Consider the following 26,773-nt stretch of genomic DNA (forward strand, 5'->3'; position numbering starts at 1 on the left):
AGTTATTTTACTTAGTGTAATACCTTCATGGTCCATCGATGTTGTTGCAAATGGCAGGATTTCCTTCTTTCTCATGGCTGAGTAGTATGTATTCCACTCTGTGTGTGTGTGTGTGTGTGTGTGACTTCCCAAGTGGCACTAGTGAGAAAGGAACCTGCCTGACACTGCAAGAGATGTAAGAGATGCAGATCTCTGGGTTGGAAAGATCCCCTGGAGGAGGGCATGGCAACCCATTTCAGTATTCTTGCCTGAAGAATCCCATGGACGGAGGAGCCTAGTGGGCTACAGTCCATACGGTCGTAGAGTTAGACATGACTGAAGTGACCTACTGTGTATATATATATATCACATTTTTATCCATTAGTCCACAAACGGACACTTAGATTGTTTTCATATTTTGGCTCTTTCAAATAATGTTGTGATAAACATGGAATGCAGATACCTCTTGAAATCTTGCTTTCATTTCCTTTGATAATACATCCAGAAGAAGAACTTCTGGATCATATAGTAGTTCTGTTTTCAATTTTTTGAGGTAACTTCATACTGTTTTTCACAATGTCTGCACCAGTTTACATTCCCACCAGGAGCGCAGGAGGGTTCTCTTTTCTCCACATCCTTGTGAACACCTGGGTCTTATCTTTGGGTGACCTGAGTACCAGCTCTGTTACTTCTCGATCTTGTACTCAGGGACCAACTATGTTCCCTATTTGTGCCTCAATGTCTTCTTTAAAATGGAGATATTCTTCTACCACTATGCTGAGTGGAAATCAAATGAGATGAAATACTTGTGTGATGTATGCTGTGCTACTGTCTAATGTATCATATCGACATGATATTGATCTTACTATCACTCCCCAAATCCAAACTGCACCAGAGGAGTTATATTGTTGATTAATTTCAAAGTCATTTCCAGCCCCTATATCCTCTAGTTCCTCACACAGAGCTAACTTCTTCCTGTGATTCAAAAGCTCTGACATTGAGTCCTTCTTACTTTTTCTGCTCAAAGTAAGCTGGAATGCATTCTTCAGGCACAGATTTGTGCAGTCACTTTAATTTCCATAAAGATGTAGAGAAGAAGGAATTTTCTAGTTTAACGACAATAAAGTAGGTTTTCAAAATCTTAGGCTTGTATTAACAGAAATATTGGTGGTGTAATTCCATTTCTAGCAAAAGCAGAGAGAGGTGGTTGGGATTTTTTTTTTATGAAGAAGAATAGCAAAAGTAATGTTATATTGAACTATAGGAATTTAATTACCCCATTCCACAAATGTAGTTTTCAAATAAAGGAGTCAAAAGATTTTCCAGAGCTATTCTTCTGAACAGTGATATAAAAACCCAGAACACATTTAGTAGATGTAAAATGCATTACTGTACATTATGATCCATGGTGAAAGAAAGCATAATAAGAAACGCGACATGAGACTGAACGCATGGTGATTAAAAGTCTCTGCTCCCTTTGTAGAAATATTGTAATTGGCTTAGAATTTTATATATTTGTCACCGTGAGAGTGGGCATTTCTGGAACATTTCTGATGGGTGGATTTCATCCTGGGGAGAAGGCTCCCAGAAAATGGAAATACTATCATTTGAGGGCGGAGTAGGTGTCACATAAGAACTGCCAGGAGGCTGGGAAGGAATAAATCACCGCGGGGCCCTCATCCTTATTTAAACAACCTTAAAGTCTGTCCTTTACAGTGTCCATAAAACATCAAGAAAATTGATAAGAAGGTAAACCCTAAGAATTCTCATCACAAGGGAAGCACTTTTTTCTTTTTGTTTTTTATTGTGTCTATATGAGATGGGGTCGCAAGGAGTCAGACAAGACTGAGCAACTTTCACATACATACGTACGTATGAGATGATAAATGAGATGCTAACTAACTTCTTATAGTAATCATTCACAATATATGTGAGTCAAACCATTTTGCCGTACCCCTTAAATGTATACAGTGAAATATGTTGATTATGTCTCAATAAAACTGGAAAAAAAAAACAAAACATTCCCTCAGCAATGAAGAGAAGGCAGGGTGAATTAGGGACTCCTCTATTGAGAAGTCTTTACAAAAACCTTTGTTTCTCTGTCTTATTATACAGGTGACACATATTCACTGTAGAAAATTTTAAAAAATGGATAAGCAAGGAAAATAATTTAAAGATCATTTGTAATATCACAGCAGCAATAACCAGTGTTAACAATTTGGTGTATAACCTCCTAGTTTTTCTGAAAAGTTATTTTGCCACGGCAAATAAGAACTTGGTAAAGGGGAGTCCTGGTTTTGGAAAAGGAAGCAGCAAGATGTTGATCCATTTATCAAACATTTGTTCTGTCAGGAGAGACTTTACCTTTTACATCAACAGAAGAAAAAATAAATTGGAAGTACTCTAGAAATATGGAGATTATGATTTTTCACTCAGGTAATTTGCAAAGTGTTTTAGTGAACATCAGATGCAGCTAATGAAAAAAGTTAGCACTTTTTAAAATAAGAAAATTGGTTTTCATATATCTTTTAAATGTCAGTCTTCAAAATTTGCATTATTCTTGTCCCCAAATTAGTGATTGCTACTTTTATCTAACCAATATTCTCCCCTCCTACTGTTCTTTTTTTTTTTTTTTGATAAGATCATGAACATCTTTACCCAGAGCCCTTAATCTCAGATAATCATACAGGTAAGGAGGAAACGGAAATCTGGAATGAAATAGAGTGAACGCTTCTATATATGAGGGTTTTTCTTGAGCACTTTAGGGACTTGCTAGCAAGGCAGTATAGTGTAGTAGGTATTCAGACTGCAGGCTTCAAGGTCAAATTATGTGACTTCACATCTGGCTCTATCACTTACTGGTTGGATAACCTTGGATAAATTAGTTAGCCTCTCTGTGCCCTAGTTTCTTCAACATTAGAATGAGAATAGTAATACTATCAAGTCTTGTAGTGCTATTGGAGGTTCATAAGATAAGGCACTGCAGATGGTGACTGCAGCCAGGAAATTAAAGATGCTTATTCCTTGGAAGGAAAGGTATGACCAACCTAGATAGCATATTCAAAAGCAAAGACATTACTTTGCCAACAAAGGTCCGTCTACTCAAGGCTATGGTTTTTCCTGTGGTCATGTATGGATGTGAGAGTTGGACTGTGAAGAAGGCTGAGCGCCGAAGAATTGATGCTTTTGAACTGTGGTGTTGGAGAAGACTCTTGAGAGTCCCTTGGACTGCAAGGAGATCAAATCAGTCCATTCTGAAGGAGATCAGCCCTGGGATTTTTTTGGAAGGAATGATGCTAAAGCTGAAACTCCAGTACTTTGGCCACCTCATGCGAAGAGTTGACTCATTGGAAAAGACTCTGATGCTGGGAGGGATTGGGGGCAGGAGGAGAAGGGGACGACAGAGGATGAGATGGCTGGATGGCATCACTGACTCGATGGACGTGAGTCTGAGTGAACTCTGGGAGTTGGTGATGGACAGGGAGGCCTGGTGTGCTGCGATTCATGGGGTCGCAAAGAGTCGGACACAACTGAGTGACTGAACTGAACTGAACTGAAGATAAAGCATTGTAAAGCTGCTTAGTACAGAGCTAGATATTCAATAAATACCAGCTAGAGTATTTGACAAATTGCACTCAAATTGCACTAGGTGGTCAAGTCAGTCAAACTCAAGTGCAGGGAAGACCCCTGGAGAGAACTGTGACTCTTCTGGTGATCTTGGTTAGTTCTCTAACTTTCAACTGAACTCAGGTTTTCCCTTCTGAAATGCAGGCTATGCAGTTTATATTACAAAGGGGTTGTAGATGGAGCGGCATGCTGCTTTGCAATGTAAGGTATTTTAACCATAAATAATAAAGGGAAGGCCTCCTCCAAATGATATCAAACTTCTCCCTGGAGATGGAAGAGTCCTCCTCAGAGTTAATAGCACACCTCCCCTGAGTGAGCATAGAGAAAGGCAAGTTGCAGGAAACAGTTGGGGAGAACAAATGAATAAATACTGTTTGTGCCAATGAGAGCACATGAAATAATGAATTCCTGACTTAAACTTCTCAAGCAGATTAGGAGCGATGCTGTTCATTGGTACGTGCAGCACTCCCTTAATAGCTCAGTTCAGTTCAGTTATTCAGTCGTGTGTGACTCTTTGCGACCCCATGGGCTATAGCAAGCCAGGCTTCCCTGTCCATCACCAACTCCCGGAGTTTCCTCAAACTCACGTCCATCGAGTCGGTGATGCCATCCAACCATCTCATCCTCTGTTGTCCCCTTCTCCTCCTGCCTTCAATCTTTCCCAACATCAGGGTCTTTTCAAATGAGTCAGCTCTGGCCAAAGTATTGGAGTTTCAGCTTCAGCATCAGTCCTTCCAATGAAAATTCAGGACTGATTTCCTTTAGGATGGACTGATTGTATCTCCTTGCAGCCCAAGGGACTCTCAAAAGTCTTCTCCAACACCACAGTTCAAAAGCATCAATTCTTCGGTGCTCAGTGAGAGTCTAACTCTCACATCCATACATGAACACTGGAAAAACCATAGCTTTGACTAGATGGACCTTTGTTGGCAAAGTAATGTCTCTGATTTTTAATATGCTGTCTAGGTTGGTCATAACTTTTCTTCCAAGGAGCAAGTGTCTTTTAATTTCATGGCTTCAGTCACCATTTGCAGTGATTTTCAAGCCCCCCAAAATAAAGTCTCTCACTGTTTCCATTGTTTACCCATCTATTTGCCATGAAGTAATGGGACTGGATGCCATGATCTTAGTTTTCTGAATTTTGAGTTTTAAGGCAACCTTTTCACTCTCCTCTTTCACTTTCATCAAGAGGCTCTTTAGTTCTTCTTCGCTTTCTGCCATAAGGGTGGTGTCATCTACATATCTGAAGTTATTGATATTTCTTCTGGCAATCTTGATTCCAGCTTGTGCTTCTTCCAGCCCAGCATTTCTCATGATGTACTCTGCATAGAAGTTAAATAAGCAGGGTGACAATATACAGTCTTGATGTACTCCTTTCCCAATTTGGAACCAGTCTGTTATTCCATGTCCAGTTCTAACTGTTGCTTCTTGACCTGCATACAGATTTCTCAGGAGGCAGGTCAGGTGGTCTGGTATTCCCATCTCTTTCAGAATTTTCCACAGTTTGTTGTGATCCACACAGTCAAAGGCTTTGGCATAGTCAATAAAGCAGAAGTAGATGTTTTTCTGGAACTCTCTTGCTTTTTCTATGATCCAGCAGATGATGGCAATTTGATCTCTGGATCCTCTGCCTTTACTAAATTCAGCTTGAACATCTGGAAGTTCACAGTTCATGTATCGCTGAAGCGTGGCTTAGAGAATTTTGAGCATTACTTTACTAGCGTGTGAGATGAGTGCAGTTGTGCAGTAGTTTGAACATCCTTTGGCATTGCCTTTCTTTGGGACTGGAATGAAAACTGACCTTTTCCAGTCCTGTGGCCACTGCTGAGTTTTCCAAATTCACTGGCATATTGGGTGCAGCACTTTCACAGCATCATCTTTTAGGATTTGAAATAGCTCAACTGGAATTCCGTCACCTCCACTAGCTTTGGTTTATAGTGATGTTTCCTAAGGCTCACTGGCTCTAGGTGAGTGATCACACCATTGTGATTATCTGGGTCATGAAGATCTTTTTTGTATAGTTCTTCTGTATATTCTTGCCACCTGTTCTTAATATCTTCTGCTTCTGTTAGGTCCATACAGTTTCTGCCCATCTTTGTATGAAATATTCCCTTGGTATCTCTAATTTTATTGAAGAGATCTCTAGTCTTTCCCATTCTGTTGTTTTCCTCTATTTCTTTGCATTGATCACTGAGGAAGGCTTTCTTACCTCTCCTTGCTATTCTTTGGAACTCTGCATTCAAATGGGTATACCTTTCCTTTTCTCCTTTGCCTTTCACGTCTTTTCTTTTCTCAGCTATTTGTAAGGCCTCCTCAGACAACCATTTTGCCTTGTTGCATTTCTTTTTCTTGGGGGTGATCTTGATCATTGCCTCCTGTACAATGTTACGAACCTCTGGCCATAGTTCTTCAGGCACTCTGTCTATCAGATCTAATCCCTTCAATCTATTTGTCACTTCCACTGTAAGGGATTTGATTTAGATCTTACCTGAATGGTCTAGTGGTTTTCCCCACTTTCATCAATTTCAGTCTGAATTTGGCAATAAGGAGTTCACGGTCTGAGCCATAGTCTGCTCCTCGTCTTGTTTTTGCTGACTGTATAGAGCTTCTCCATCTTTGGCTGCAAAGATTGTAGTCAATCTGATTTCGGTATTGACCATCTGGTGATGTCCATGTGTAGACCCTTTTCTTGTGTTGTTGGAAGAGGATGTTTGCTATGTCCAGTGCGTTCTCTTGGCAAAATTTTGTTAGCCTTTGCCTTGCTTCATTCTGTACTCTTGGCAAAATTTTGTTAGCCTTTGCCTTGCTTCATTCTGTACTCCAAGGCCAAATTTGCCTGTTACTCTAAGTGTTTCTTGACTTCCTACTTTTGCATTCCAGTCCCCTATAATGAAAAGGACATCTTTTTTGGGTGTTAGTTCTAGAAGGTCTTGTAGGTCTTCATAGAACCATTCAACTTTAGGTTCTTCAGCATTACTGGTTGGGGCATAGACTTGGATTACTGTGATATTGAATGGTTTGACTTGGAAATGAACAGAGATCATTCTGTCGTGTTTGAGATTGCATCCAATTTATTGCTTTCTTAATAACTCAAGAAAGCAATAAATTTGAGGTTTCTAATCTTGACTGCTCCCTCCTTGAGTTCAAGTTCCTGAGAATTTAAGCCAGGTGTTTTCAGTTTGGCTGTAAGGTGGCTGTATTAACATAAAAGTATGCCAGGAAGCCTTTGGAAGAATTCCAAAAGGTGTTTGCTCTAGTTTTGATGCATTTTGGATGTGTCTCCATACTTATACACAGAGAGCCTATGTTAGTGTCTAACTAGCAAGACTCATTCGGAGAAGGCAATGGCAACTCACTCCAGTACTCTTGCCTGGAGGATCCCATGGATGGAGGAGCCTGGTAGGCTGCAGTCCATGGGGTCTCTACTAGTTGGACGCGACTGAGCGACTTCACTTTCACTTTTCACTTTCATGCATTGGAGAAGGAAATGGCAACCCACTCCAGCGTTTTTGCCTGGAGAATCCCAGGGACGGCAGAGCTGGGTGGGCTGCCGTCTATGGGGTCACAGAGTCGGACACGACTGAAGTGACTTAGCAGCAGCAGCAGCAGCAGCAGCAAGACTCATTAGAAAAGAGCCTGATGCTGGGAAAGACTGAAGACAGGAGGAGAAGGGGACGACAGAGGATGAGATGGTTGGATGGCATCACTGACTCAATGGACAGGAGTTTGAGCAAGCTCTGGGAGATGGTGAAGGACAGGGAGGCCTGGTGTGCTGCAGTCCTGGGTTGTGGAGTCGGACACGACTAAGCGACTGAACAGCAATAAAGCAAGGCTTTAAAATTCTCTGTAATAAAACCAGGGGAGATACCTTTAAATGACATACTGTAGAGATGTTTAAATGTTTAGCTCTCACAAACACTTTTTTGGGGGCTGTTTACCTTTTCCTCTCTCAACTCTAATTAAGAAGAGTTCCTCAAGGCTGTAACTGGCTAGGAAAGGGGCACTGGACTCTGCTTCTTTGCAAAGATGTTTAGCAAAGGGATGACCTTGCTGCATTGCTACTACGTATCTTTTCCATAGCTCTGATAGAATCAACTGGGCCCATTCACATACTCATTCAGTGAATGAGCATCTACTACATGTCGAGCATCAGGAATTCAACTGTAAAACAGGCAGCCACGGCCCTGTTTCTTGGGGCCTTACAGTCTACTGAGGGATACAGATAAAGATTTGAATATAACAAGGGCAAAGATAGGGAAAGGAAGGTGCTTGGATCAGGTTCGGGAAGGGGAATGGATGATCAGAAGTGGTTTTCTGAGGCAGACTTTTTTAGCAGTCTAATTGTTATTTTTTAATTTGCTGTGATATATGCTTAGACAGAATAGATGTTAACACTTCAAGGAACTTTTGCTTCTCAACAGGCTATCTTCATACTGCAGAGCTCCTTAGACTGGGTTTCAGGAACTGTTGACCTGTAGTTAAATCTGCTGTCACCTATCCAGAGGGGAATCAGAGACCTGTAGAATCAGAATCTGTAGAATCAGAGTCCTGGGACAAGGGAGGAGTCAATGTGAATATGACTATGGTCTTAATAACCTCAGAGCAGGGAGCCTTCACCTAAACTTAAACTCTTCATTGATTTAGCATTTGACATGCATTTATTCATTTGAGTCTCAGTAGCACTTTGAGACAGATGGGAGTCATATTACCTGCTAGCACATTTCCTGGTATTCCCATGTTGCTATAGACACAATCGGTGCCCAATAACAATTTCGCAAGGAAAGGAGTCCCCATTTGTAAATGAGACTGAGACAAGGGAAATGACTCGTCCAAGATCATACATTACAGTAATGGCAGAGGCTGAGCTACAGGACTTTCTGTGTCCTGATCTGTCCAGCCCACTTCTCAGGAGTTTAGGATGTCAAGGCAAGGTGTGACCGGCTGAGACAGCAGAGACATGTGCCTGGTGTTCTGAAGGCAAGTTATTGGTACAGAAGGGGGATTTGGGCTCTTTAAATCATGCTCCTCTCTAACGGGGTTACAAGTCAGAGTCTTCTGGTTAATGTCAATGGGAAAAAATATAGTCTACACCTTGATGAAGCTTTAAAAAATGCCCTGCGTTTCCACTTCACAGGCCATCACATGGACATCCAGATTGCCAGCTGCTCTTGAAGAGACCAGTGCCTCTGGCTGTCCGACTGTCTTTATCCAAGGACACACGTGGCCATACCTGAGTTGCTGTCCCCATTAGATGGGGTACATGATCCTGAGTTGAGAAATGAAATTTCATTTCCAGTCACCTGCCTGTCCATCCTTTACTGGTCAGGAGAATGGAGAGAGAAGAGAAAGATTGATATTCTAGGCAGCAGCAAACATGCCAGTTCTCTTGGTAGCCAGAGCCAAAGGATAAGTTTGGTTCAATAGCTTGTCATGAGGCACCAAAGTATTTCAGGTCACGCTTTCTTTACTGTCTCATGAATTCTCATTCAGTTCAGTCGCTCAGTTGTGTCTGACTCTTTGCAACCCCATGAATCACAGCATGCCAGGCCTCCCTGTCCATCACCAACTCCCAGAGTTCACCCAAACTCATGTGCATCGAGTCGGTGATGCCATCCAGCCATCTCATCCTCTGTTGTCCCCTTCTCCTCCTGCCCCCAATCCCTCCCAGCATCAGGGTCTTTTCCAATGAGTCAACTCTTCGCATGAGGTGGCCAAAGTATTGAAGTTTCAGCCTCAGCATCAGTCCTTCCAATGAACATCCAGGACTGATGTCCTTTAGGATGGACTGGTTGGATCTCCTTGCAGTCCAAGGGACTCTCAAGAGTCTTCTCCAACACCACAGTTCAAAAGCATCAATTCTTCAGTGCTCAGCTTTCTTCACAGTCCAACTCTTACATCCATACATAACCACTGGAAAAACCATAGCCTTGACTAGATGGACCTTTGTTGGCAAAGTAATGTCTCTGCTTTTGAATGTTCTATCTAGGTTGGTCATAACTTTCCTTCCAAGGAGTAAGCGTCTTTTAATTTCTTGGCTGCAGTTACCATCTGCAGTGATTTTGGAGCCCCCCAAAAAATAAAGTCTGACACTGTTTCCCCATCTATTTGCCGTGAAGTGATGGGACTGCATGCCATGATCTTAGTTTTCTGAATGTTGAGCTTTAAGCCAACTTTTTCACTCTCCACTTTCACTTTCATCAAGAGGCTTTTGAGTTCCTCTTCACTTTCTGCCATAAGGCTGGTGTCATCTGCATATCTGAGGTTATTGATATTTCTCCTGGCAATCTTGATTCCAGCTTGTGTTTCTTCCAGCCCAGCGTTTCTCATGATGTACTCTGCATAGAAGTTAAATAAGCAGGGTGACAATATACAGCCTTGACGTACTCCTTTTCCTATTTGGAACCAGTCTGTTGTTCCATGTCCAGTTCTAACTGTTGCTTCCTGACCTGCATACAGGTTTCTCAAGAGGCAGGTCAGGTGGTCTGGTAGTCCCATCTCTTTCAGAATTTTCCACAGTTTCTTGTGATCCACACAGTCAAAGGCTTTGGCATAGTCAGTGAAGCAGAAGTAGATGTTTTTCTGGAACTCTTATGCTTTTTCGATGATCCTTTAGCAAATCTATTTTGTGCCCATCAAATAACGCATCTGTAGCCAGATTGCTGTAGTTTAAAGCGATACAATGTAGTATTTGGTTTGGGGCTTTGTAATATCATTTTTTTAACATAAACATGATATATTTTATTTCCAACACAGGCTGTCTTGTCGTAGTCTCGGCTCTCTGGAGCTTAGCTGTAGTGCTGTTGTTCCTTGGCAAGACTCAAAAGCCTGGGCTTCCTGACATGGCCGGTTTCTAGTGTGTGCTCCTACAGGCTCCTGATATGTCTGTGACGTGCTCCTTGACTGACGCGAGACCCAGTGCAAGCCAGGCCAGGATATCTGTAGGCAAGCTGGACGGGCATCCATCTTTCCAGGAACCCACCAAGCTCGACGGTCACAAAGGTGACATAAGTGTCATCTCTAGGGCCTGCAGTCACCAAGAACAGAGGTGAACAGTGTGGTATAGTACCAACAACGTGGGCAGCGGGGATCAGGCACAACTAATTCCAACCCAGTTCTGTCACCCCTGAACTTGCCAGGTAACTCCACCTGTTTTCCCATGTATAAAGTGGGGGGATTTAGCTCTGGTTGTTGCTCAGTTCCGTCACTCAGTCGTGCCCAACTCTGCGACCCCACAGATGGACTGCAGCATGCCAGGCTTCCCTGTCCTTCACCATCCCCCAGAGTTTGCTCAAACTCATGTCTGTTGAGTTGATGATGCCATCCAGCCATCTCATCCTCTGTCGTCCCCTTCTCCTCCCACCTTCAATCTTTCCCAGCATCAGGGTCTTTTCCAGTGAGTCAGCTCTTTGCATCAGGTGGCCAAAGTGTCGGAGCTTCAGTTTCAGCATCTGTCCTTCCAGTGAATTAGCAGTGGTACATAGTAAGAGTTCAGTAAATGTTATTCATTTATTTTTCTCCATTTTACAGACAAGAAACCTAAGACTCAGAGAGGCTACATAACTTTCCTAAAGTCAAGGAAATGGCAGAGCCTGCCTTTGAACTTGGTCTTCCGCTCCAAAGTTAAACCCTCAGGCCACCCTGTCACGTTACTGTCACGTTGCCTGCCTCTGCGGGCTGTGGTGAGCACCGTGTGATGCGCTTAGTATGGTGGGAGGGTGCGGGCCACGAGGGTGGCAGTGATTGTTATTAGAGGTAGGGGAGCTCACCTAAGCTGAAATTCTACTTAGGAGTTCAGTTACCTATAGACCTTCATTGTGGCAGGGACCCCAATTCATAGGTAAATCTTTTCAACCCCATTTGCACATAGAGATGGTTAGTGTCGACTCTGAGTGTGAGAGATGATGATGATCGTGGTGTTGGTTAGTGACTGGAAAAGAAACATGACTTCATTAATAAAAACTTAATAGGACAGCTCAGTGCAACGGGGCGGTGAAAATGGCTCTCCCCACTCAATGTACTTTTCTCTTCAGTTTTCAGACACATAATCATTTCCCAAGATCCTTGGCCTTGCCTGGAAAGAAATAGGTGAGAAAATGCCAGCTCTCTAGTCCTGATGTCTGGGAGAGTGTTGCTTTTCATAACACAGGGATAAAAATAAAATGACCCTTTAAAGGTGGTGGTGACTACCCTCGGGTTACTTGGGAGGCAGTAAAAAGCTTATTCTTCCTACAAGCATCTGAGAGCCTATCTTAGAATCGCCGCATCTCGGGAGAATGTGTGATCTGAAGCAGAACATTCCAGGGCATGCAGAAGGATGTATGGCTGAAAACGTGCTCATCAGTCTTCTTCTCCTTCAAGGAGCTCAGAGTTGCTTAGGTTATAAAAGGCAGTTCTTGGGCACCTCCAAACCTATAGCTTTTGCTTAAGTAGGTCTTCCGTGCACAGTAGATTAAGCACATAACGTAATGGAGTGTTGATCCTACACCTGGTATGCAGTGGTGGGTGTGTGGGTGTTTGTGTCCTCAGAGTGAAGTTTAGCCGTTTCAAGGTAGCTGGTTATATAGCAGCGCTTCCCAGGTGGCTCAGTGATGGAGAATATGCCTGCCAGTGCAGGAGACATAAGAGACACTAGCTCGATCCCTGGGTCAAGAAGATCCCCTGGAGAAGGAAATGACAGCCCACTGCAGTATTCTTGCCTGGGAAATCCCATGGACAGAGAAGCCTAGCAGGCTATGGTCTGTGGGGTCACAAAGAGTTGGAGATGAGTGAGCCACTGAGCATGAATGCACAGTTATATAGTAAGTTCAAAAAAGGGTCATTTGGAGAAAAAATGGAATTGCCCTAAAAGAAGAGAGCCGAACTCTGTGGATCACTTTGTTTTGGAGATGGTTCACCGAGGCTCGTGCAGTAATCTAGGGTCCAAGCAGTAATACTGAATGTAAGACCAGCTTTTCGTTTGTGAACCCAAAGACCTGAAGGTTCAGAAGACACCAAAAAGGAGCCTATTTGTATTCCTCACGCCCTTTTCAAAGTGAAAGTGAAGTCGCTCAGTCGTGCCCGACTCTTTGCGACCTCATGGATAGTAGCCTGCACCAAGCTCCTCCATCCATGGGATTTTCAAGGCAAGAGTACTGGAGTGGGTTGCCATTACTTTCTCCAGGGAATCTTCCCAACCCAGGGAACAAGCCCAGGTCTCTCACATTGTAGACAGATGCGTTACCGTCTGAGCCACCAGGGAAGTCCGACCTTTTCAAAGTGCTACAGAATTTTGTAAAACAGATCAGATGGATGATCATCTCACAAATTCATCTCCAGAAGAAAATAGTGTCTGTCTGATCTCGTGTGTTATCGGCTGGTCAGTGAAGGTGCAGGCAGGGGTGCTGATAGAAGGTCCTCATGGGTGCTCAGGGTACTTCAGGGGCTGGATTGAGCACAGACCCCTCCATACTCTGACCAAGCACAGTTAGTGTTTTTCTTGGCTTCTTTGCAGTTGGCTGCTGCTACTGCTGCTAAGTCCCTTCAGTCGTGTCTGACTCAGTGTGACCCCATAGAGCCTACCAGGCTCCCCCGTCCCTGGGATTCTCCAGGCAAGAACACTGGAGTGGGTTGCCATTTCCTTCTCCAAAGCGTGAAAGTGAAAAGTGAAAGTGAAAGTGAAAGTGAAAGTGAAGTTGCTCAGTTGTGTCTGACTCTCAGCAACCCCATGGACTGCAGCCTACCAGGCTTCTCTGTCCATGGGATTTTCCAGGCAAGAGTACTGGAATGCCGGTGCCATCGCCTTCTCCATTCCAGTTGGCTACAGTCTTAGAAACAGCAAACTGAAAAGCTTTCCTCTCAGATGTTAGAATCAGTGAATTTTCAGAATTGTTCCTAGTCATGACAGAGGCCAGAAGCCACGTAGCTACAGGACTGTTCAGCTTCCAGAAGGAGACACCTGCCTGCATGCCAGGTCCTGAAGGCCCCCTCCTTCCTTACTGGCTCGGAGGACCCTCAGCTTTTGGTGAATGAGGTGTAGCGAGAGGTCAAGGGACCGATGCATTTCTGAAGGTATAGGTTAAAAATGATTCGATGGCTACAGTCGTGGGATTTTCATCTTTTCAAAGAGTCTGTAATGTTGGAAAGGGTGCTGAGGGGAGTACTTACTGATCTGGGAGATCGGTGGACCCGGTTGGCTTAGCCTGCTGGGAAATTCTTCTCCATTCACTGTTTCCTCCCTGCCTTCAGTATTTGCCGGGTACCCGCTACATGTCAGGTCAGGGGCAGGACAGCAGCCATGAAACAGCAGCAACGGCAAACACAAGGCAGACTAGCCTTGACCCGAGTCTGGAGGAGGGAGCGGCAGCAAGACTGGAAGTTTCTGTCTGGCTCTGTAAGCGCATCTTCTTCTGGCAGACCAGCAGGAAGTAGGCAGAGAGGCTGAGCATGACGAGAGCATCCCTGGCAGAGGGAGGGCGGTCTTCTAAGGCTTAGGTGGGAAGCTGGAAAGAGCACATCCATCCACACAGCTGCAAATAGTTTTGGGGGCCCGGAGTGGTAGCAGGGTGGGCGGCAAGGAGGGAGGGCAGGCTGCAGATGAGGCTGCAGGAGGCAGGGGCCCTAAGTCCTTGAGGGTCTTTTCTTCTGTCTTTATTTGTTTGGGGCTGTGCTGGATCTTCTTGCTGGCTGGGCTTTCTTTGGTAGTGGCGTGTGGACTGCTCATCGTGGTGGCTTCTCCTATTGCAGAGCGTGGGTTCTGGGGCACTCAGACTTCGGTAGTTGCAGTTCGAGGGCCCGGTAGTTGAGGTTGGTGGGCTCTGGGGCCTGGATGGTGTACTTGTGGCACAGGCATGGGCTTAGTTGCCCCAAAGCATGTGGGATCTTAGTTTGCGGACCAGGATTGAACCCGTGTCCCCTGCGTTGACAGGTGGATTCTTAACCACTGGACCACCAGGGAAGTCCCAAGGGTCTTTTATGCCATGTGAAGTATGACCTGTACACTAGGCTGGCGGGGACGGTGCTGGTTTGTAACTGGGTCACCACATGGCCCTTGGGACCTGATATTGAGCCCTGGGGGTGGAGCCTGTGGAGTGGATTCTGTTGGAGTTTAGGTGTGGACCAGTGGCTCAGGCGGCCCAGATGTTGGGTGAATGCTTCTCACTCCTGTTAGTCCATGAGCAGGAGGCAGGGGATGAGAGATTAATTTTTTTTTTTCTCTTTCTAATTAAAAAATACCATTAAAAACTTGTAAGTGTAAAATGATACCAAGTCAGGTGGTATTTGAAGCTGAAAATGCTCTCAGATAAGCTGAACAAGGGGCCCTAAAACTGAAACGGTCAGAGGGCACGTAAACAAACCATCCATTTGTTCTTATAAGCAACCCGAAAGATAGAGGCAAGGGTAGTTAAACAGACAGAAAAATCTTGCTGAAAACAGTGCTGCTTGAAAATCGCCTGTGTCCATGTAGTTTTCAATAAAAGTTGTTTTCTGCTGATGTTTTTTTAATCCTCCCTATGGATGTGCCTAGAGTTGACTCATTGGAAAAGGCTCTGATGCTGGGAGGGATTGGGGGCAAGAGGAGAAGGGGACGACAGAGGATGAGATGGCTGGATGGCATCACCGACTTGATGGACGTGAGTTTGAGTGAACTCCAGGAGTTGGTGATGGACAGGGAGGCCTGGCGTGCTGCGATTCATGGGGTCGCAAAGAGTTGGACACGACTGAGCGACTGATCTGATATGATCTGATGGATGTGCCTCTTATATTTGATGATCAGTTTCCCACAAGGTTTGCCATAATATTTCCTCAGAGCGTAGGTTTTTACATTCTAATTCATTCTGTGGCTGTTCTTAACCTAAGACAGGGTATGCTGGTTTCACAATTCAGGGTCACTGTTTTCTAGCTGACAAGACGATACTCAAATCCCAACCTTCCTCTTTTTCTCAACTTCTTTTTGTCTGTCTTGGTTTGAGGAGAACCACTGGCCAAAGAGGCAGTCTCCACTACTCCAGTGGAGCCTGTGAGCCGATCCTTTCCATAATCTGATTTACCTTTAACTTCCTGTTATTCACATTTCAGGTTCCCAAATATTACCCACCCCCAGGTCCTTGATGTTAATTGCTCTTTCAGCAGCTTCCTCTTTTCCTGAAGCTCATCTGAGATCCCATTTATCCTTCAAAGTGCAGCAGAAGCTTCATGTTCCTCGTCTTCTGAGACAGATAAGCCATGCTGCAGTTTCAAGACAGAAATTTGTGATGGCATTAAAACAGCAGAACTTTATTACTGTTGTTGCTTTTATTATATGTCTTGTCTACCTGTTTGTGTTGTACCTTTCTCAAGACCATATCTTTAACTGCTTTTGTAATCTTGAGTAGAGCTCGACACAGTAGAACTGGGCAAATATAAATTAAAACAATGTATTAAGTTGTGCTCTGCTATAGTGGTTTTCATTTAGGGGCTTGTGGTGAAATATGAGTGTGGAGATCTAAGTATGGTTATAATCCTGCAGTCATCTGGATGACGATACTAGAATCTAGACAGCAGCTGGCCCCCAAATCTGTGAACACAGGGCGGAAGACTTTTTGCCAAAACACTCCTTTTACCAACGGGAGGCTTCGAAATGGGGTGTGGATGGCCTGTGGTTACAGAGTGGCTGTAGCCTGGGACTGCAAAAGACCAGTGTCTTCCAGCTCAAAGTGTCTAGCATTTCTTACACTTTTGTTTCACACAGGAGTAGCCCAGGGTCAGCTCATGAAGGCTGCCAACCACCACTTCCCCCACTTTCTGCTTTTCTGAAGCTCAGTTCCAGAGATTGTGCCCAGCCAGGAACACTTACTCTGCAAACAAAGCCCGGGGGTAATAATCATTGCACCCTAGTGTGATTTGACTTTATATGTGACTCTTGGAGTGTTGACAGTTTACGTGGTCAAAGAAAGTGCAATAAAAATGGATGTCTGGGAGTTTTCTACCTGTGACCTTTGACTGATGACCTGTGTGGCTTAAGCAGGGCAGCCCCCACTTTCGCTTTTGTTCACCCGTGTGGATTTGTGCTGCCTTCATATGTCCATCTCAAGGCTTCCCCCTTATCTATCAAACCTCATTCCTGTCCCAATCCTATTATTATTTGCAATTTATTCAAGATTAAGGGAATTTTGGCTATAGGTGTGCAGGTACTTGCTGCTTGTAGACTGAAATTCAATGTGGCTAAAATCCAAACTCTAGTAGCTGGCAACAAGTGGTAGAGGAGTGACTGGGACCTGGATCCTCTTCACTTTTTCAGCAGTTTTTCAAGTGTCTTCTTTGACATGCTAGTTATTCGATGGAAAGATGTTAGAGAAAGGGAGGCTGTGAAACACAGGGCTCTTTTTCTGTATTTTTATCTGCACTTACTGAGGTGCGGATGCCCTGAGAAGAGCATCTTTGTGTGGCCCTCCTTTCTGGGACTGATCTTTTTGTGATGACGTAGGTACCAAAGAGAATGATGCTCATCAGACTTGTGTGGGATCAGGGTACACTAGGTTCAAGCTTCATAGGTACTGAGACCTTATTTTCCAGATCATGAAGAAGTGGTAGTGAGGGGAAGGGTTGGGGGTCAGAGCTTGAAAGAGGGCTGGGGCAGCGTGGCTGGCCGGGGCCGTTTGGAAAGTGTTCACAGGTGTTTATACCTGTTCTGGACGTGTCTCAGTATTTCAACAAGGACTGCTGTGCTAGTGTGGCGGACTGGTAGTGGTTCTGCATCTGTAAGTGCTCTTGTTGATGAGGAAAGAATGTGCGATCTGAAGTTAGGAAGCTGGAGCTTGACTCCTAGCTCTGCCAGCCGTGGGTTCAGGAATCTGGGAAGATTCCTGGATCACTGAGACTCAGCTTTCCCAAGGTAGCAGATTTGTAGCAGGATGACGTATGTGTGGACACGTTGTTAAACTGGAGGTCCACTGGCTAAGTTTCCCTGTTATCTTTTTCTTTTTAAAAAATTTATCTTTAATTGGTGGATAATTGCTTTACAATGTTGTGTTGGCTTCTGCCATACAGAATGTGGATCAGCCATAAGGGTGCACATATCCTCTCCCTCCTGAGCCTCCCTCCCCTTCCCTCCTCCTCCCTCTCCCTCCCTCTCCCCAGGCTGTCACAGAGCACCGTGTTGTGCTCCCGTGTTACACAGTAGGTTCCTGTAGGCTATCTGTTTTACACATGAGGATGTATATGTTCTAATGCTGCTGTCTCAATTCATTCCACGCTCTTCTCCCGCTGTTACTGTCGTGATTGAACTCTGCTGTTAGGTGAAAACTTCAATTATGAAAGTGTTTAGGGTTGTTTATCCAAGCACCAAATATTGTGTTTTTGTGTCAGATCTGCATTTTGTATATTTTTCTTGTTCCCATCGCATGTCAGGGTGTGGACTTGGAAGCTACATATTTGAAGTTTATTTGAACTGTGTACTAGATATGGATAAATGGCATCTGAGTGAGGGCCTGAGGGATTCTTTAATATGTAAAGCAAATCAAATTTAGCACATAACTTTTTGTTATGTTTAGCACATCTCAGTTAGGGCTGTTTTAGACATTCTTTTCTTGCTTTTTATTTCTTGTCTGTCCTGTATATGCGGATGATGGAATTCCAGATGTGAAATGATGTATGTGATTACTTAGAAGTATGTGCTACCAGCTCAAAAAAAAGCCCCCAATTTTTAGTGAAGGTGGTAGAGAATATACGTCACTCACTTGGGCATTTATTTAACAATTTTTTGGCTGTGCTAGGTCTTCCTTACAGCGTGGACTTTTCTCTAGTTGCAGTGCACATGTTCTCACTGTGGTGACTTTTCTTGTGGCATGGGCTGTAGGTGCTTGGGGTTCAGTAGTTGTGGCTCCCTGGGCTTTAGAGTACAGGCTCAATAGTTGCCCAGCATGTGAGATCTTCCTGGACCAGGGATCGAACCTGTGTCCCCTGCATTGGCGGGGTCTTCACCATTGAGCTACCAGGGAAGCCCTCTCAAGCATTTATTAAATGATGTGTATAAACAAATTTCCTGAACAGAATGAAAGAAGTAAGATATTTGGGCATCTTCCTAGGACTTTGTGCACCATTTAAATCTAATTTAAGAATGCAGACTGAGTATCAGGAAGAGGTTATATAATTATTTCCAGGGATGCAGAGAGATGGGAAAGTAGGAGGCAAAAGAACTCTTCTAGAGAAAGATCAGAACAATAAATTTCTTTTTCATCAAGAGAGAAATGTGTGCATGCATGCTCAGTCATGTCTGACTCTTTGTGAGTCCATGGCCTGTAGCATGCCAGGCTCCTCTGTCCATGGAATTTTCCAGGCAAGAATACCAGAATGGGTTGCCATTTCCTCCTCCAGGGGATCTTCTTGATCCAGGAAGTGTCTCTGGAACCTGCGCCTCTAGGGTCTCCTGAATCAGCAGGCAGATTCTTTACCACTGCACCACCTGGGAAGCCCCCTGAAAAAGGTGTACATCTCTTTAATCCCCTAAAGTAGGAAAGGCAACACACTCCAGTATTCTTGCTTGGAAAATTCCATGGACAGAGGAACTGTGGGCTACAGTCCATGGAGTCACAAAGAGTCAGAAACGACTGAGCTTGCACGGAAGTGCACTCTTTAATTGGAGCATGTGCCTTAGCGAGAGCTTCAGATGTCTAACACCAAACAAAAGAAGGGTATCACAGCATGTCCTTTCGTAAATCATCATGTGGGATCAGGGCTCTCCAGGTGGCTTGGTGGTAAGGAACCCATTTGCCAATGCAGAAAACACAGGAAGCATGGGTTTGATCCCTGGGTTGGGAAGGTCCCCTGGAGGAGGAAATGGAAATCCACTCCAGTATCCTTGCCTGGAAGATCCCATGAGCAGAGGAACCTGGCAGGCTGCAGTCCGTGGGGTCACAAAGAGTCAGGCATGGCCGAGTATGAGCACACACGTGTGTGGGATCAGGTGGGTTTTGCAGCTGTGTTCAGTGTCAGTGGACTTTGCTCCTTCCTGGTCTCACTGCAGCTCTTAGAACATTTGCCAGAATCATGTCCTACCAGTCATGACCTGAAGATGGCAGCATTGGGTGACCTATCTCATATTCCAAAGCGCCTCGCTGCTAGCTCATCCCCTGGCTGCGTTTGGACTTCACACTGTCACTCAGATCCTCTTCTGCTTAATGACTGTGTGTGTAAATGACTCTGCTTTTCTTCTAGGGAAGAGGTCCGATCTATCATTCTTGTTTTGGTTTTCAGTTAATGATTATGTGTAATTATATTCAAATAAAATATTTATAAATAATTACATATAATTAGTGGTATGTAAAACTTGAATTCATGAATGTCAGCTTTGATGAAAGGTACCCTTCAATTTGGGAGGTGTTAGTCTTAGTATTATTATTTGTTTCTGTTTAAAAGGCATTAGTGGCTAAGACTCTGCAATTCTGTCTTACACAGGAGTTCTTTCAGGGCTCAGTTTTTGTTTTTGTTTTTTTAATAATAGGTAGGATATTTATTTGGTAAGTCTCTAGGGAATATATTACAGATCCACATCTGGTGAGTGCTCTGAGGAAAACAAATTCTAGTTCCTTAAGTTTCAAGAAGCAATTAGCTACCCTTGAATTCTGAAGGGTCTCCAGGGGTAATCCAGTCCAACTCTAAATAGGCTTTGCCTTTAAAAAACAGGCAGGGGCTTCCCTCGTGGTCCAGCGGTTCAGACTGCACGCTTCCAATGCAGGGGAGCAGGTTTGATTCCTGGTAGGGGAACTAAGATCCCACGTGCTGCATGGCTTGGCTACAAAAAAGAAAAAAACCACCAGGCAGAAGACATGTGTCATTGCCCTCTCTTCCCCACTGGTGATGTGCTCAGGGTCTTCTGCATTTTGAGGTCTCCACCTAATGAATTTTGAGGTGTTAGAAACAGAAAGAGAAAAATTACCCTGAGCAAGTCCATAATTCAAATCTCAGCCTCAGGTACATTTTACCATTCCTCTTTATCTGTTAGCCACACATGGAGCTGCAAACGGAAAGCTATGTCAAAGCAAAAGGTCTAATTCTTCGGGGAGCAAGGCTGCAGAAGCAGCATCTAGGCTCATTCCTTGCTCGAGGAGAGCAGGAAACCAGAGGGAAATGCAGTTAGGGAATGAGCAGATGGAACTGTGTAAGGTCAGAGTTTCTGGAAGGATTCCCAGATAAGGGATGGGGCCAGACAGCATTCTAAGCAACAAGGAGGAAGAAACCCAGTGGTTCTTTCCTCTGAGGCTACCCCAATTCTAGAAGCACAAGGACCAAAGACACACTGATAGATTTAGCTTAGAATTTTTAGGTGGGTTGATGCAGACCTTTCAATTCCTGCCTCATGCTAGGTTGGGATGCCAGGTCTATGTGAAGGCCGTGTGCATGGTGCACCAGATTTTCTTGGGGGCTCTCTCAGTCTACTTTGGTTTAGATCATAATCATGATGATGGATTATGTATGCACTGATGTAGTGTACGGAAAATTAAAAATGCATGTTACAGGCTGACCTAAATGCTCCTGTAGCTGGCTCCACATTTTTATTTTGTTTTCACAAACTCTTCTGCAGTTAATGTTAAGACTCCAAGGATTTCACATCATGTGCTATAGATGCAACATAAATTAGAGAAATAAGCCAAAAACATAGTAAGAAGATGTCATGAGATTCTAGTTTTCCTGATTTAGCCTTTCTTTTCCCCATTTTTTTTTTTTTTTTCTGGTTGTAAGGGAAAATCATGCATCTATTAATCTTTTACCTGGAAACTTTAAAATGTGACAGATGTTGAGCTCATAAAACACTGAGCTCTGGATCTCTTAAATATCACCATGTAGACTGATCCAGGATAAATCACTTCATCTCCTTAAACTTGAGTTTTCCTTTTGTTAAAGAGGCTGAACTTCCAGTCCTCCCATTCTATGACTGTATGATCACATCGCCATTGTGCCCAGGATTGTACAAAGATTTTTGAGGACTCACTTGAGGACTGTATTTTAACTATTCTTTCTCCTTTGCAATTGAAGTATATTTGACTTACAGTTTTATATTAGTTTCATGTATACAATTTAATAATTCAATGTTTCTATACGTTACAACATGATCATCACCATAAGTCTAATTACCATATGTCACCATACAAAGTTATTACAGTATTTTTGACTGTATTTCCTATGCTGTACATTACATCCTTTTATCTTGATTCTTCTCATGACACATCTTAACGTCTCTTATTTTGGATCTTCTCCTGAGGCCTCTGTGACACTGACTTCTCCCAGCCTCCTGCTACCCCTGGCTGAAGTCAAGTTCTAAGTGGCTTACCACCCTTGTCTCTTGGCTACAACTGCCTTCCAACTAGTCTCTCTGCTTCCACTGTTGCCTCCCTACAGTCTATTTTTTACCCAGCACCAATATGATCTTTGGAAAAGGAAATCAGAACACATCTTTCTCCTGCCTCAGACCTTCCAATAGCTTCCTGACACCCTTGGAAATACAGATATATCTCTGCCTCAGGCCCTTTGCACTGGCTGTTTACTGGGAACACTCTTTCTCCTAGGTCTTTATACAAATGGCTTTTTCATGTCCTAAAGAAAGGGCCACTTGCAAGCAAGTTGCAGCTTAAACATCCCTCCTGCAGGGAGGCCTTCCCTGACCCTTCCATCTAAAACAGCCATATCCTCTGCTTGATATCTGATGTTACATGATTTTATGATTTATATAGCCAATTTCACCTGACATTATCCTCTAACATATTTGTAATATTTTATTTGTTTATTTATATTCTGCATTTGGTCTCAGTTACCTCATGTGAGGTCTTTGATGTGTGGCACGTGGATTCTCCAGTTGTGGTGAGTGGGCTCAATTGTTGCAGTGCATGGGCTTAGTTGCTCCACGTGGGATATTAGGTCCCCAACCAGGAATCGAACCATATCCCCTGAATTGCAAGGTGGATTCTTAACCACTGGACCATCAGGGAAGCCCCTGTATGTTGCTTTTGTTTTCTTTGTCTCTCCCACGTGGCACACCTGCTTCGTGGGATGGGGTAGTTTGTTCCCTTGTTCGCTGCTGGAGCAGAGTCTGGCATACGCGGGTTTGTAGGAGTGTTTGTAGAATAAGTAGATGAATGAATGGATGGATGTCACAGGCAGGAGACCTACAGACCAGAGAGGTTGTGGTCACATAGCCAATTAGAAATGAGTATAAGACTCGGGTCTCCTCGTGTGTTTCTTTCCTTTAGATTCTGCTACCTTACAACAAGCCTAATGTAGAAATAATTCAGTCACTATTTGTTTATTTATTCACCAACTATTTACTGAGCTCTTATCATGTTTCTGACACTATTCTACGCCAGTTGTTCTCAACCAGGAGCAATTTTGACCTTCTGGGAACATTTCTCAATCTCTAGAGACATTACTGGTTGTTACAAATGGGGTGGGGATGCTACTGACATCAGAGGACTACTGGGGACAGAGGCCAGGGACGCTGCTTAGCATCCTACAATGTGCAGAACAGCCCCCCAGAGCAAAGAGCTAGCTGTCCTAACGCGTCAGTCCTGCTGAGATTGGGAACCTCTGCTCTAGGTGGACAGACAGGGATACCGCTCTCATGGAGCTGATGACAAATAGTACATTTCATACACAAATGAAAATCCATGTAAAAAAGTGATGTGATTGAAAAGAAAGCTCAGTCAGAACAGGGTAAGGAGGAGGCTGGTAGGTGCTGTGGGTGGTGACGAGGTAGGAAGGGCTGTGATCTTAGCTTCTTGGGGAGATAAGTCAGGAAAGTAAGTTTTGCCTCCAGAGGTTCAGCACTGTGACCTGGAATGACCCATCCTTTAGGTGCCGTCCAGGGCTCCAGCATATTGGCCATTCAAGTTCAGAGGTCATCCACATGTAATAAAAATATAACATGCTTGGGAACTAAGGGAGATCTTAACCTCCAAATAAAAACAGAGCGAACTGCCATAGGCTAGAAATAATTATGATTTTCTGCCCCCTTTCAGGGGGTTTAAATTCTCTTTCTCAGCACCTTCATCGCTCCATCATCAGTGATACAGGACAGCGTTAATTTGATGCATTTTTTAATTGCTCCTTGTCAGCCTCTCACTTTACTTTCAGAGCACAAATAATGTAACTTCAGCTCCTCTCAAAAGTGTGGTGAGTCATTTGGTTGTACAGAGATTTCTGTTTATCTAGGTTGATTTTTGTAGGAACTTAACAGAAGCAAGTGTAGATTTTAGTATCTTGGGGAAACTGTAGTAGCTGATGAAGTTAAAACATGGGTCAATGAAATGGTTCTTACAATATGTGTTTAACCTATATGTGTGTAAGTATGTGGGCTTCCTGGGTGGCTCAGTGGTAGAGAATCCGCCTGCCAGTGCAGGAGACATGGGTTTGATCCCTGGATAGGGAAGATCCTCTGGAGAAGGAAATGGCAGCCCACTCCAGTATTCTTGCCTGGGAAATTCCATGGACAGAGGAACCTGGTGGGCTACATTCCACACGGTCGCAAAGAGTCAGACACGACTGAAGTGATTTAGCATGCACACACACACACATATAAGTGTACAAGTTGGCATCCGTTTAAGATTTTGCTAAGAAAATGGTAATTTGGTAGGCACACACTTGTTTTCTTGGACTCCCCTGGCGTCTTCACCACAATTCTTTACCAAGCATTGGCACATAGTAAGAACTCAACAAATGTTTGCTAAATGAATAAACCAACTGTAAAAATCAGTTTGGGATTATTGAATTCCAAGTTATTTTTCTACATTTACACAGATTTATTTATGTTACTGAACCACAACTTAGTAAATATAGTAGCATATTCTTATGGCATTATCACTGTGACAGATTCATTTTTTATAAATCTGTTTTTAAAAAAATGTTTAAATCATTGCAAGGGATATGATTTGACTCATAGGGTTTCTGAATCTAGGAAAAATAAGACTCTTAGCAATTAACACTTTTCCCATATACCTTTAACCTGCTGCTGCTGCTAAGTCACTTCAGTCGTGTCCGACTCTGTGCGCCCCATAGACAGCAGCCCACCAGGTTCCACCGTCCCTGGGATTCTCCAGGCAAGAACACTGGAGTGGGTTGCCATTTCCTTCTCCAATGCATGAAGTGAAAAGTGAAAGGGAAGTCGCTCAGTCGTGTCCGACTCTTAGCGACCCCATGGACTGCAGCCCACCAGGCTCCTCTGTCCGTGGGATTTTCCAGGCAAGAGTACTGGAGTGGGGTGCCATTGCCTTCTCCGACCTTTAACCTAGGGAGGGATTATTAGGCAAGAGAATAATGTCAATAAATCTTGATTCAAATGCATGTACATTGACAGTGCTGAAGAAATTATGCACAGTGCACCATTTTATTTTGGGTGCCCTCTTATTTTACAGAAGAACTTGTTGCCCAGTTCACTGGATGTGTGTCCATTAAAAATTTTTTTTTGCAGTGCTATTTCTTCACGATTGAGTTTGGCCTTTGCAAACAAGAAGGGCAGCTGCGGGCATATGGTGCTGGACTGCTTTCCTCCATTGGAGAATTAAAGGTATGAAGCTGTGAGCAAAATATCCTTCCCAAGAAAACTGGTTCAAGGTCACAGAAAATATTGATTCATCTGTCTGAGCCTCTCTGCTCACAGATACCCCATAAATATTTAGTACAGAGGACTTGGCACCTCATATGTGGGTGCTGACCTAACTTTTTACACTTTTGAAAATGGGTCATGCCTTTCTGGGTTTGTGGTGTGACTCAAATGGATGAGCAGCCATGTGCCTGAATCAACAGGAATGACAAATGTATGTGCAGATGTTGGGTAACAAATGACTGGCCTAAATATGGGGCTGTAAAGTGTGCACTGAGCTGGCAGTGATCCTACTGATATAAAATTTCTTTGTGAGGGTGGCGTGGCTACTCTCAATTCTGTCACCCCCATGGCACCCATGGATTCCCTACCATCTACTTTCCAAAGGGGAATTTGAGCTTATTTTAGCTTCTTCACAATTGATGTAAATTAAAATATTTCTGGGCATTTACAATTAAAAAAAAACACTTAAATGTACATGTGTTCAGAGAGGTATCTAACATGAGCAGTGATGCCTAATGGACGGTATGTATATATGTGTGTGTATATATATATCTATATATATATTTTTTTTGCCTTAAAATACAGTATAATAATTTGTTCAGAAATGTTGAGGTCTGGGACATTCTGATCATTTAACTATTCTGGTTAATTAAGAATTTCTATCTGTATACCACTGGGGGATAGCAAGTTTTGATGAGTTTAGAATGCATTGTGATATCTAATCTGGAAATGGTACTGAAAATAATTTAATCTTTCTTTGATTACTCAGACTGAGGTCAGGATTATGGACAGTCCTAGGGTTTTTATTTTGAATATTGATGTTCATTACCCTTACAGCATATTTATTATCCTGGGATTATATGTTTACTAGAGCTTTTCACATGTTTGTACTTTTGAAAGATGCAATTTAGCTGTAGCTTTATTGAGTCCACTCACTTTATGACTTCATTCAATTCTCAGATATTTGGCTGAGCACCTACTATGCACCATGTACTTGTGCCAGGCATTGAGGGTGCAAAGACAAATAGTCACGATGAATAATATGAGTATGAAGAAGTTAACAGCTCTCTCAAAAGACACTTCAATAAACCTTAGAAGTTTAGGTGCAACATATTAACCCACTTAATTCTCCTAGCAACCCAGTAGGATAAGTAACATTGTTTTCACAGGTAAGGACCTGAGGTGTGTAGGACAGTAAGGAGTGTGTTTACGGTCCCACAGCCAGTAAGTGTCGGAGGTGGTCCTGAGTCCAGGCGGTGTGAGCTCCAGGATCTGAGCCCGCTTCCTGGGATCCCTGCTAAAGGCAGGTGACATTCTAGTGCAGGAGACGAACAACCGAGGTAACACAGACAGTGTGACAAATGCACCTGTCACATTTCGGCCACGTCTGGGAAGCCTTCCCGGCAAGGGTGCTGCCGCCCATGCGGATTCTGGAGGGGTGGGAAGGATGACTCTGGAGGAGTGGGAAAGGGAGGTGAGATGCTGGATCAGCCCACTGACCATGGCGTGAGTGTGTGCTCCTTGGAGCTTGGCCCATTACGGGAGCTGTGAGGCTAGGCCTTGCTGGAACAGATGATAATATTCAACATACAAAGGCCTGGTGTGATGTGGTGAAATTTT

The 26,773-nt window shown here is 43.7% G+C and overlaps 1 protein-coding gene across 1 annotated transcript in view; it reads left to right on the forward strand.

Moving 5' to 3' along the window:
* TPH2 (tryptophan hydroxylase 2) overlaps positions 1-26,773 on the forward strand; it is a 103,127-nt gene that overhangs the window by 66,777 nt on the left and 9,577 nt on the right. Inside the window, exon 9 of the mRNA XM_015470867.3 lies at positions 25,019-25,114. Coding sequence (XP_015326353.2) covers positions 25,019-25,114 — 96 coding nt within the window. The remainder of the gene's footprint in view (positions 1-25,018; positions 25,115-26,773) is intronic.

Source organism: Bos taurus, chromosome 5, assembly GCF_002263795.3.
Source record: "Bos taurus isolate L1 Dominette 01449 registration number 42190680 breed Hereford chromosome 5, ARS-UCD2.0, whole genome shotgun sequence".
Taxonomy (NCBI): domain Eukaryota; kingdom Metazoa; phylum Chordata; class Mammalia; order Artiodactyla; family Bovidae; genus Bos; species Bos taurus.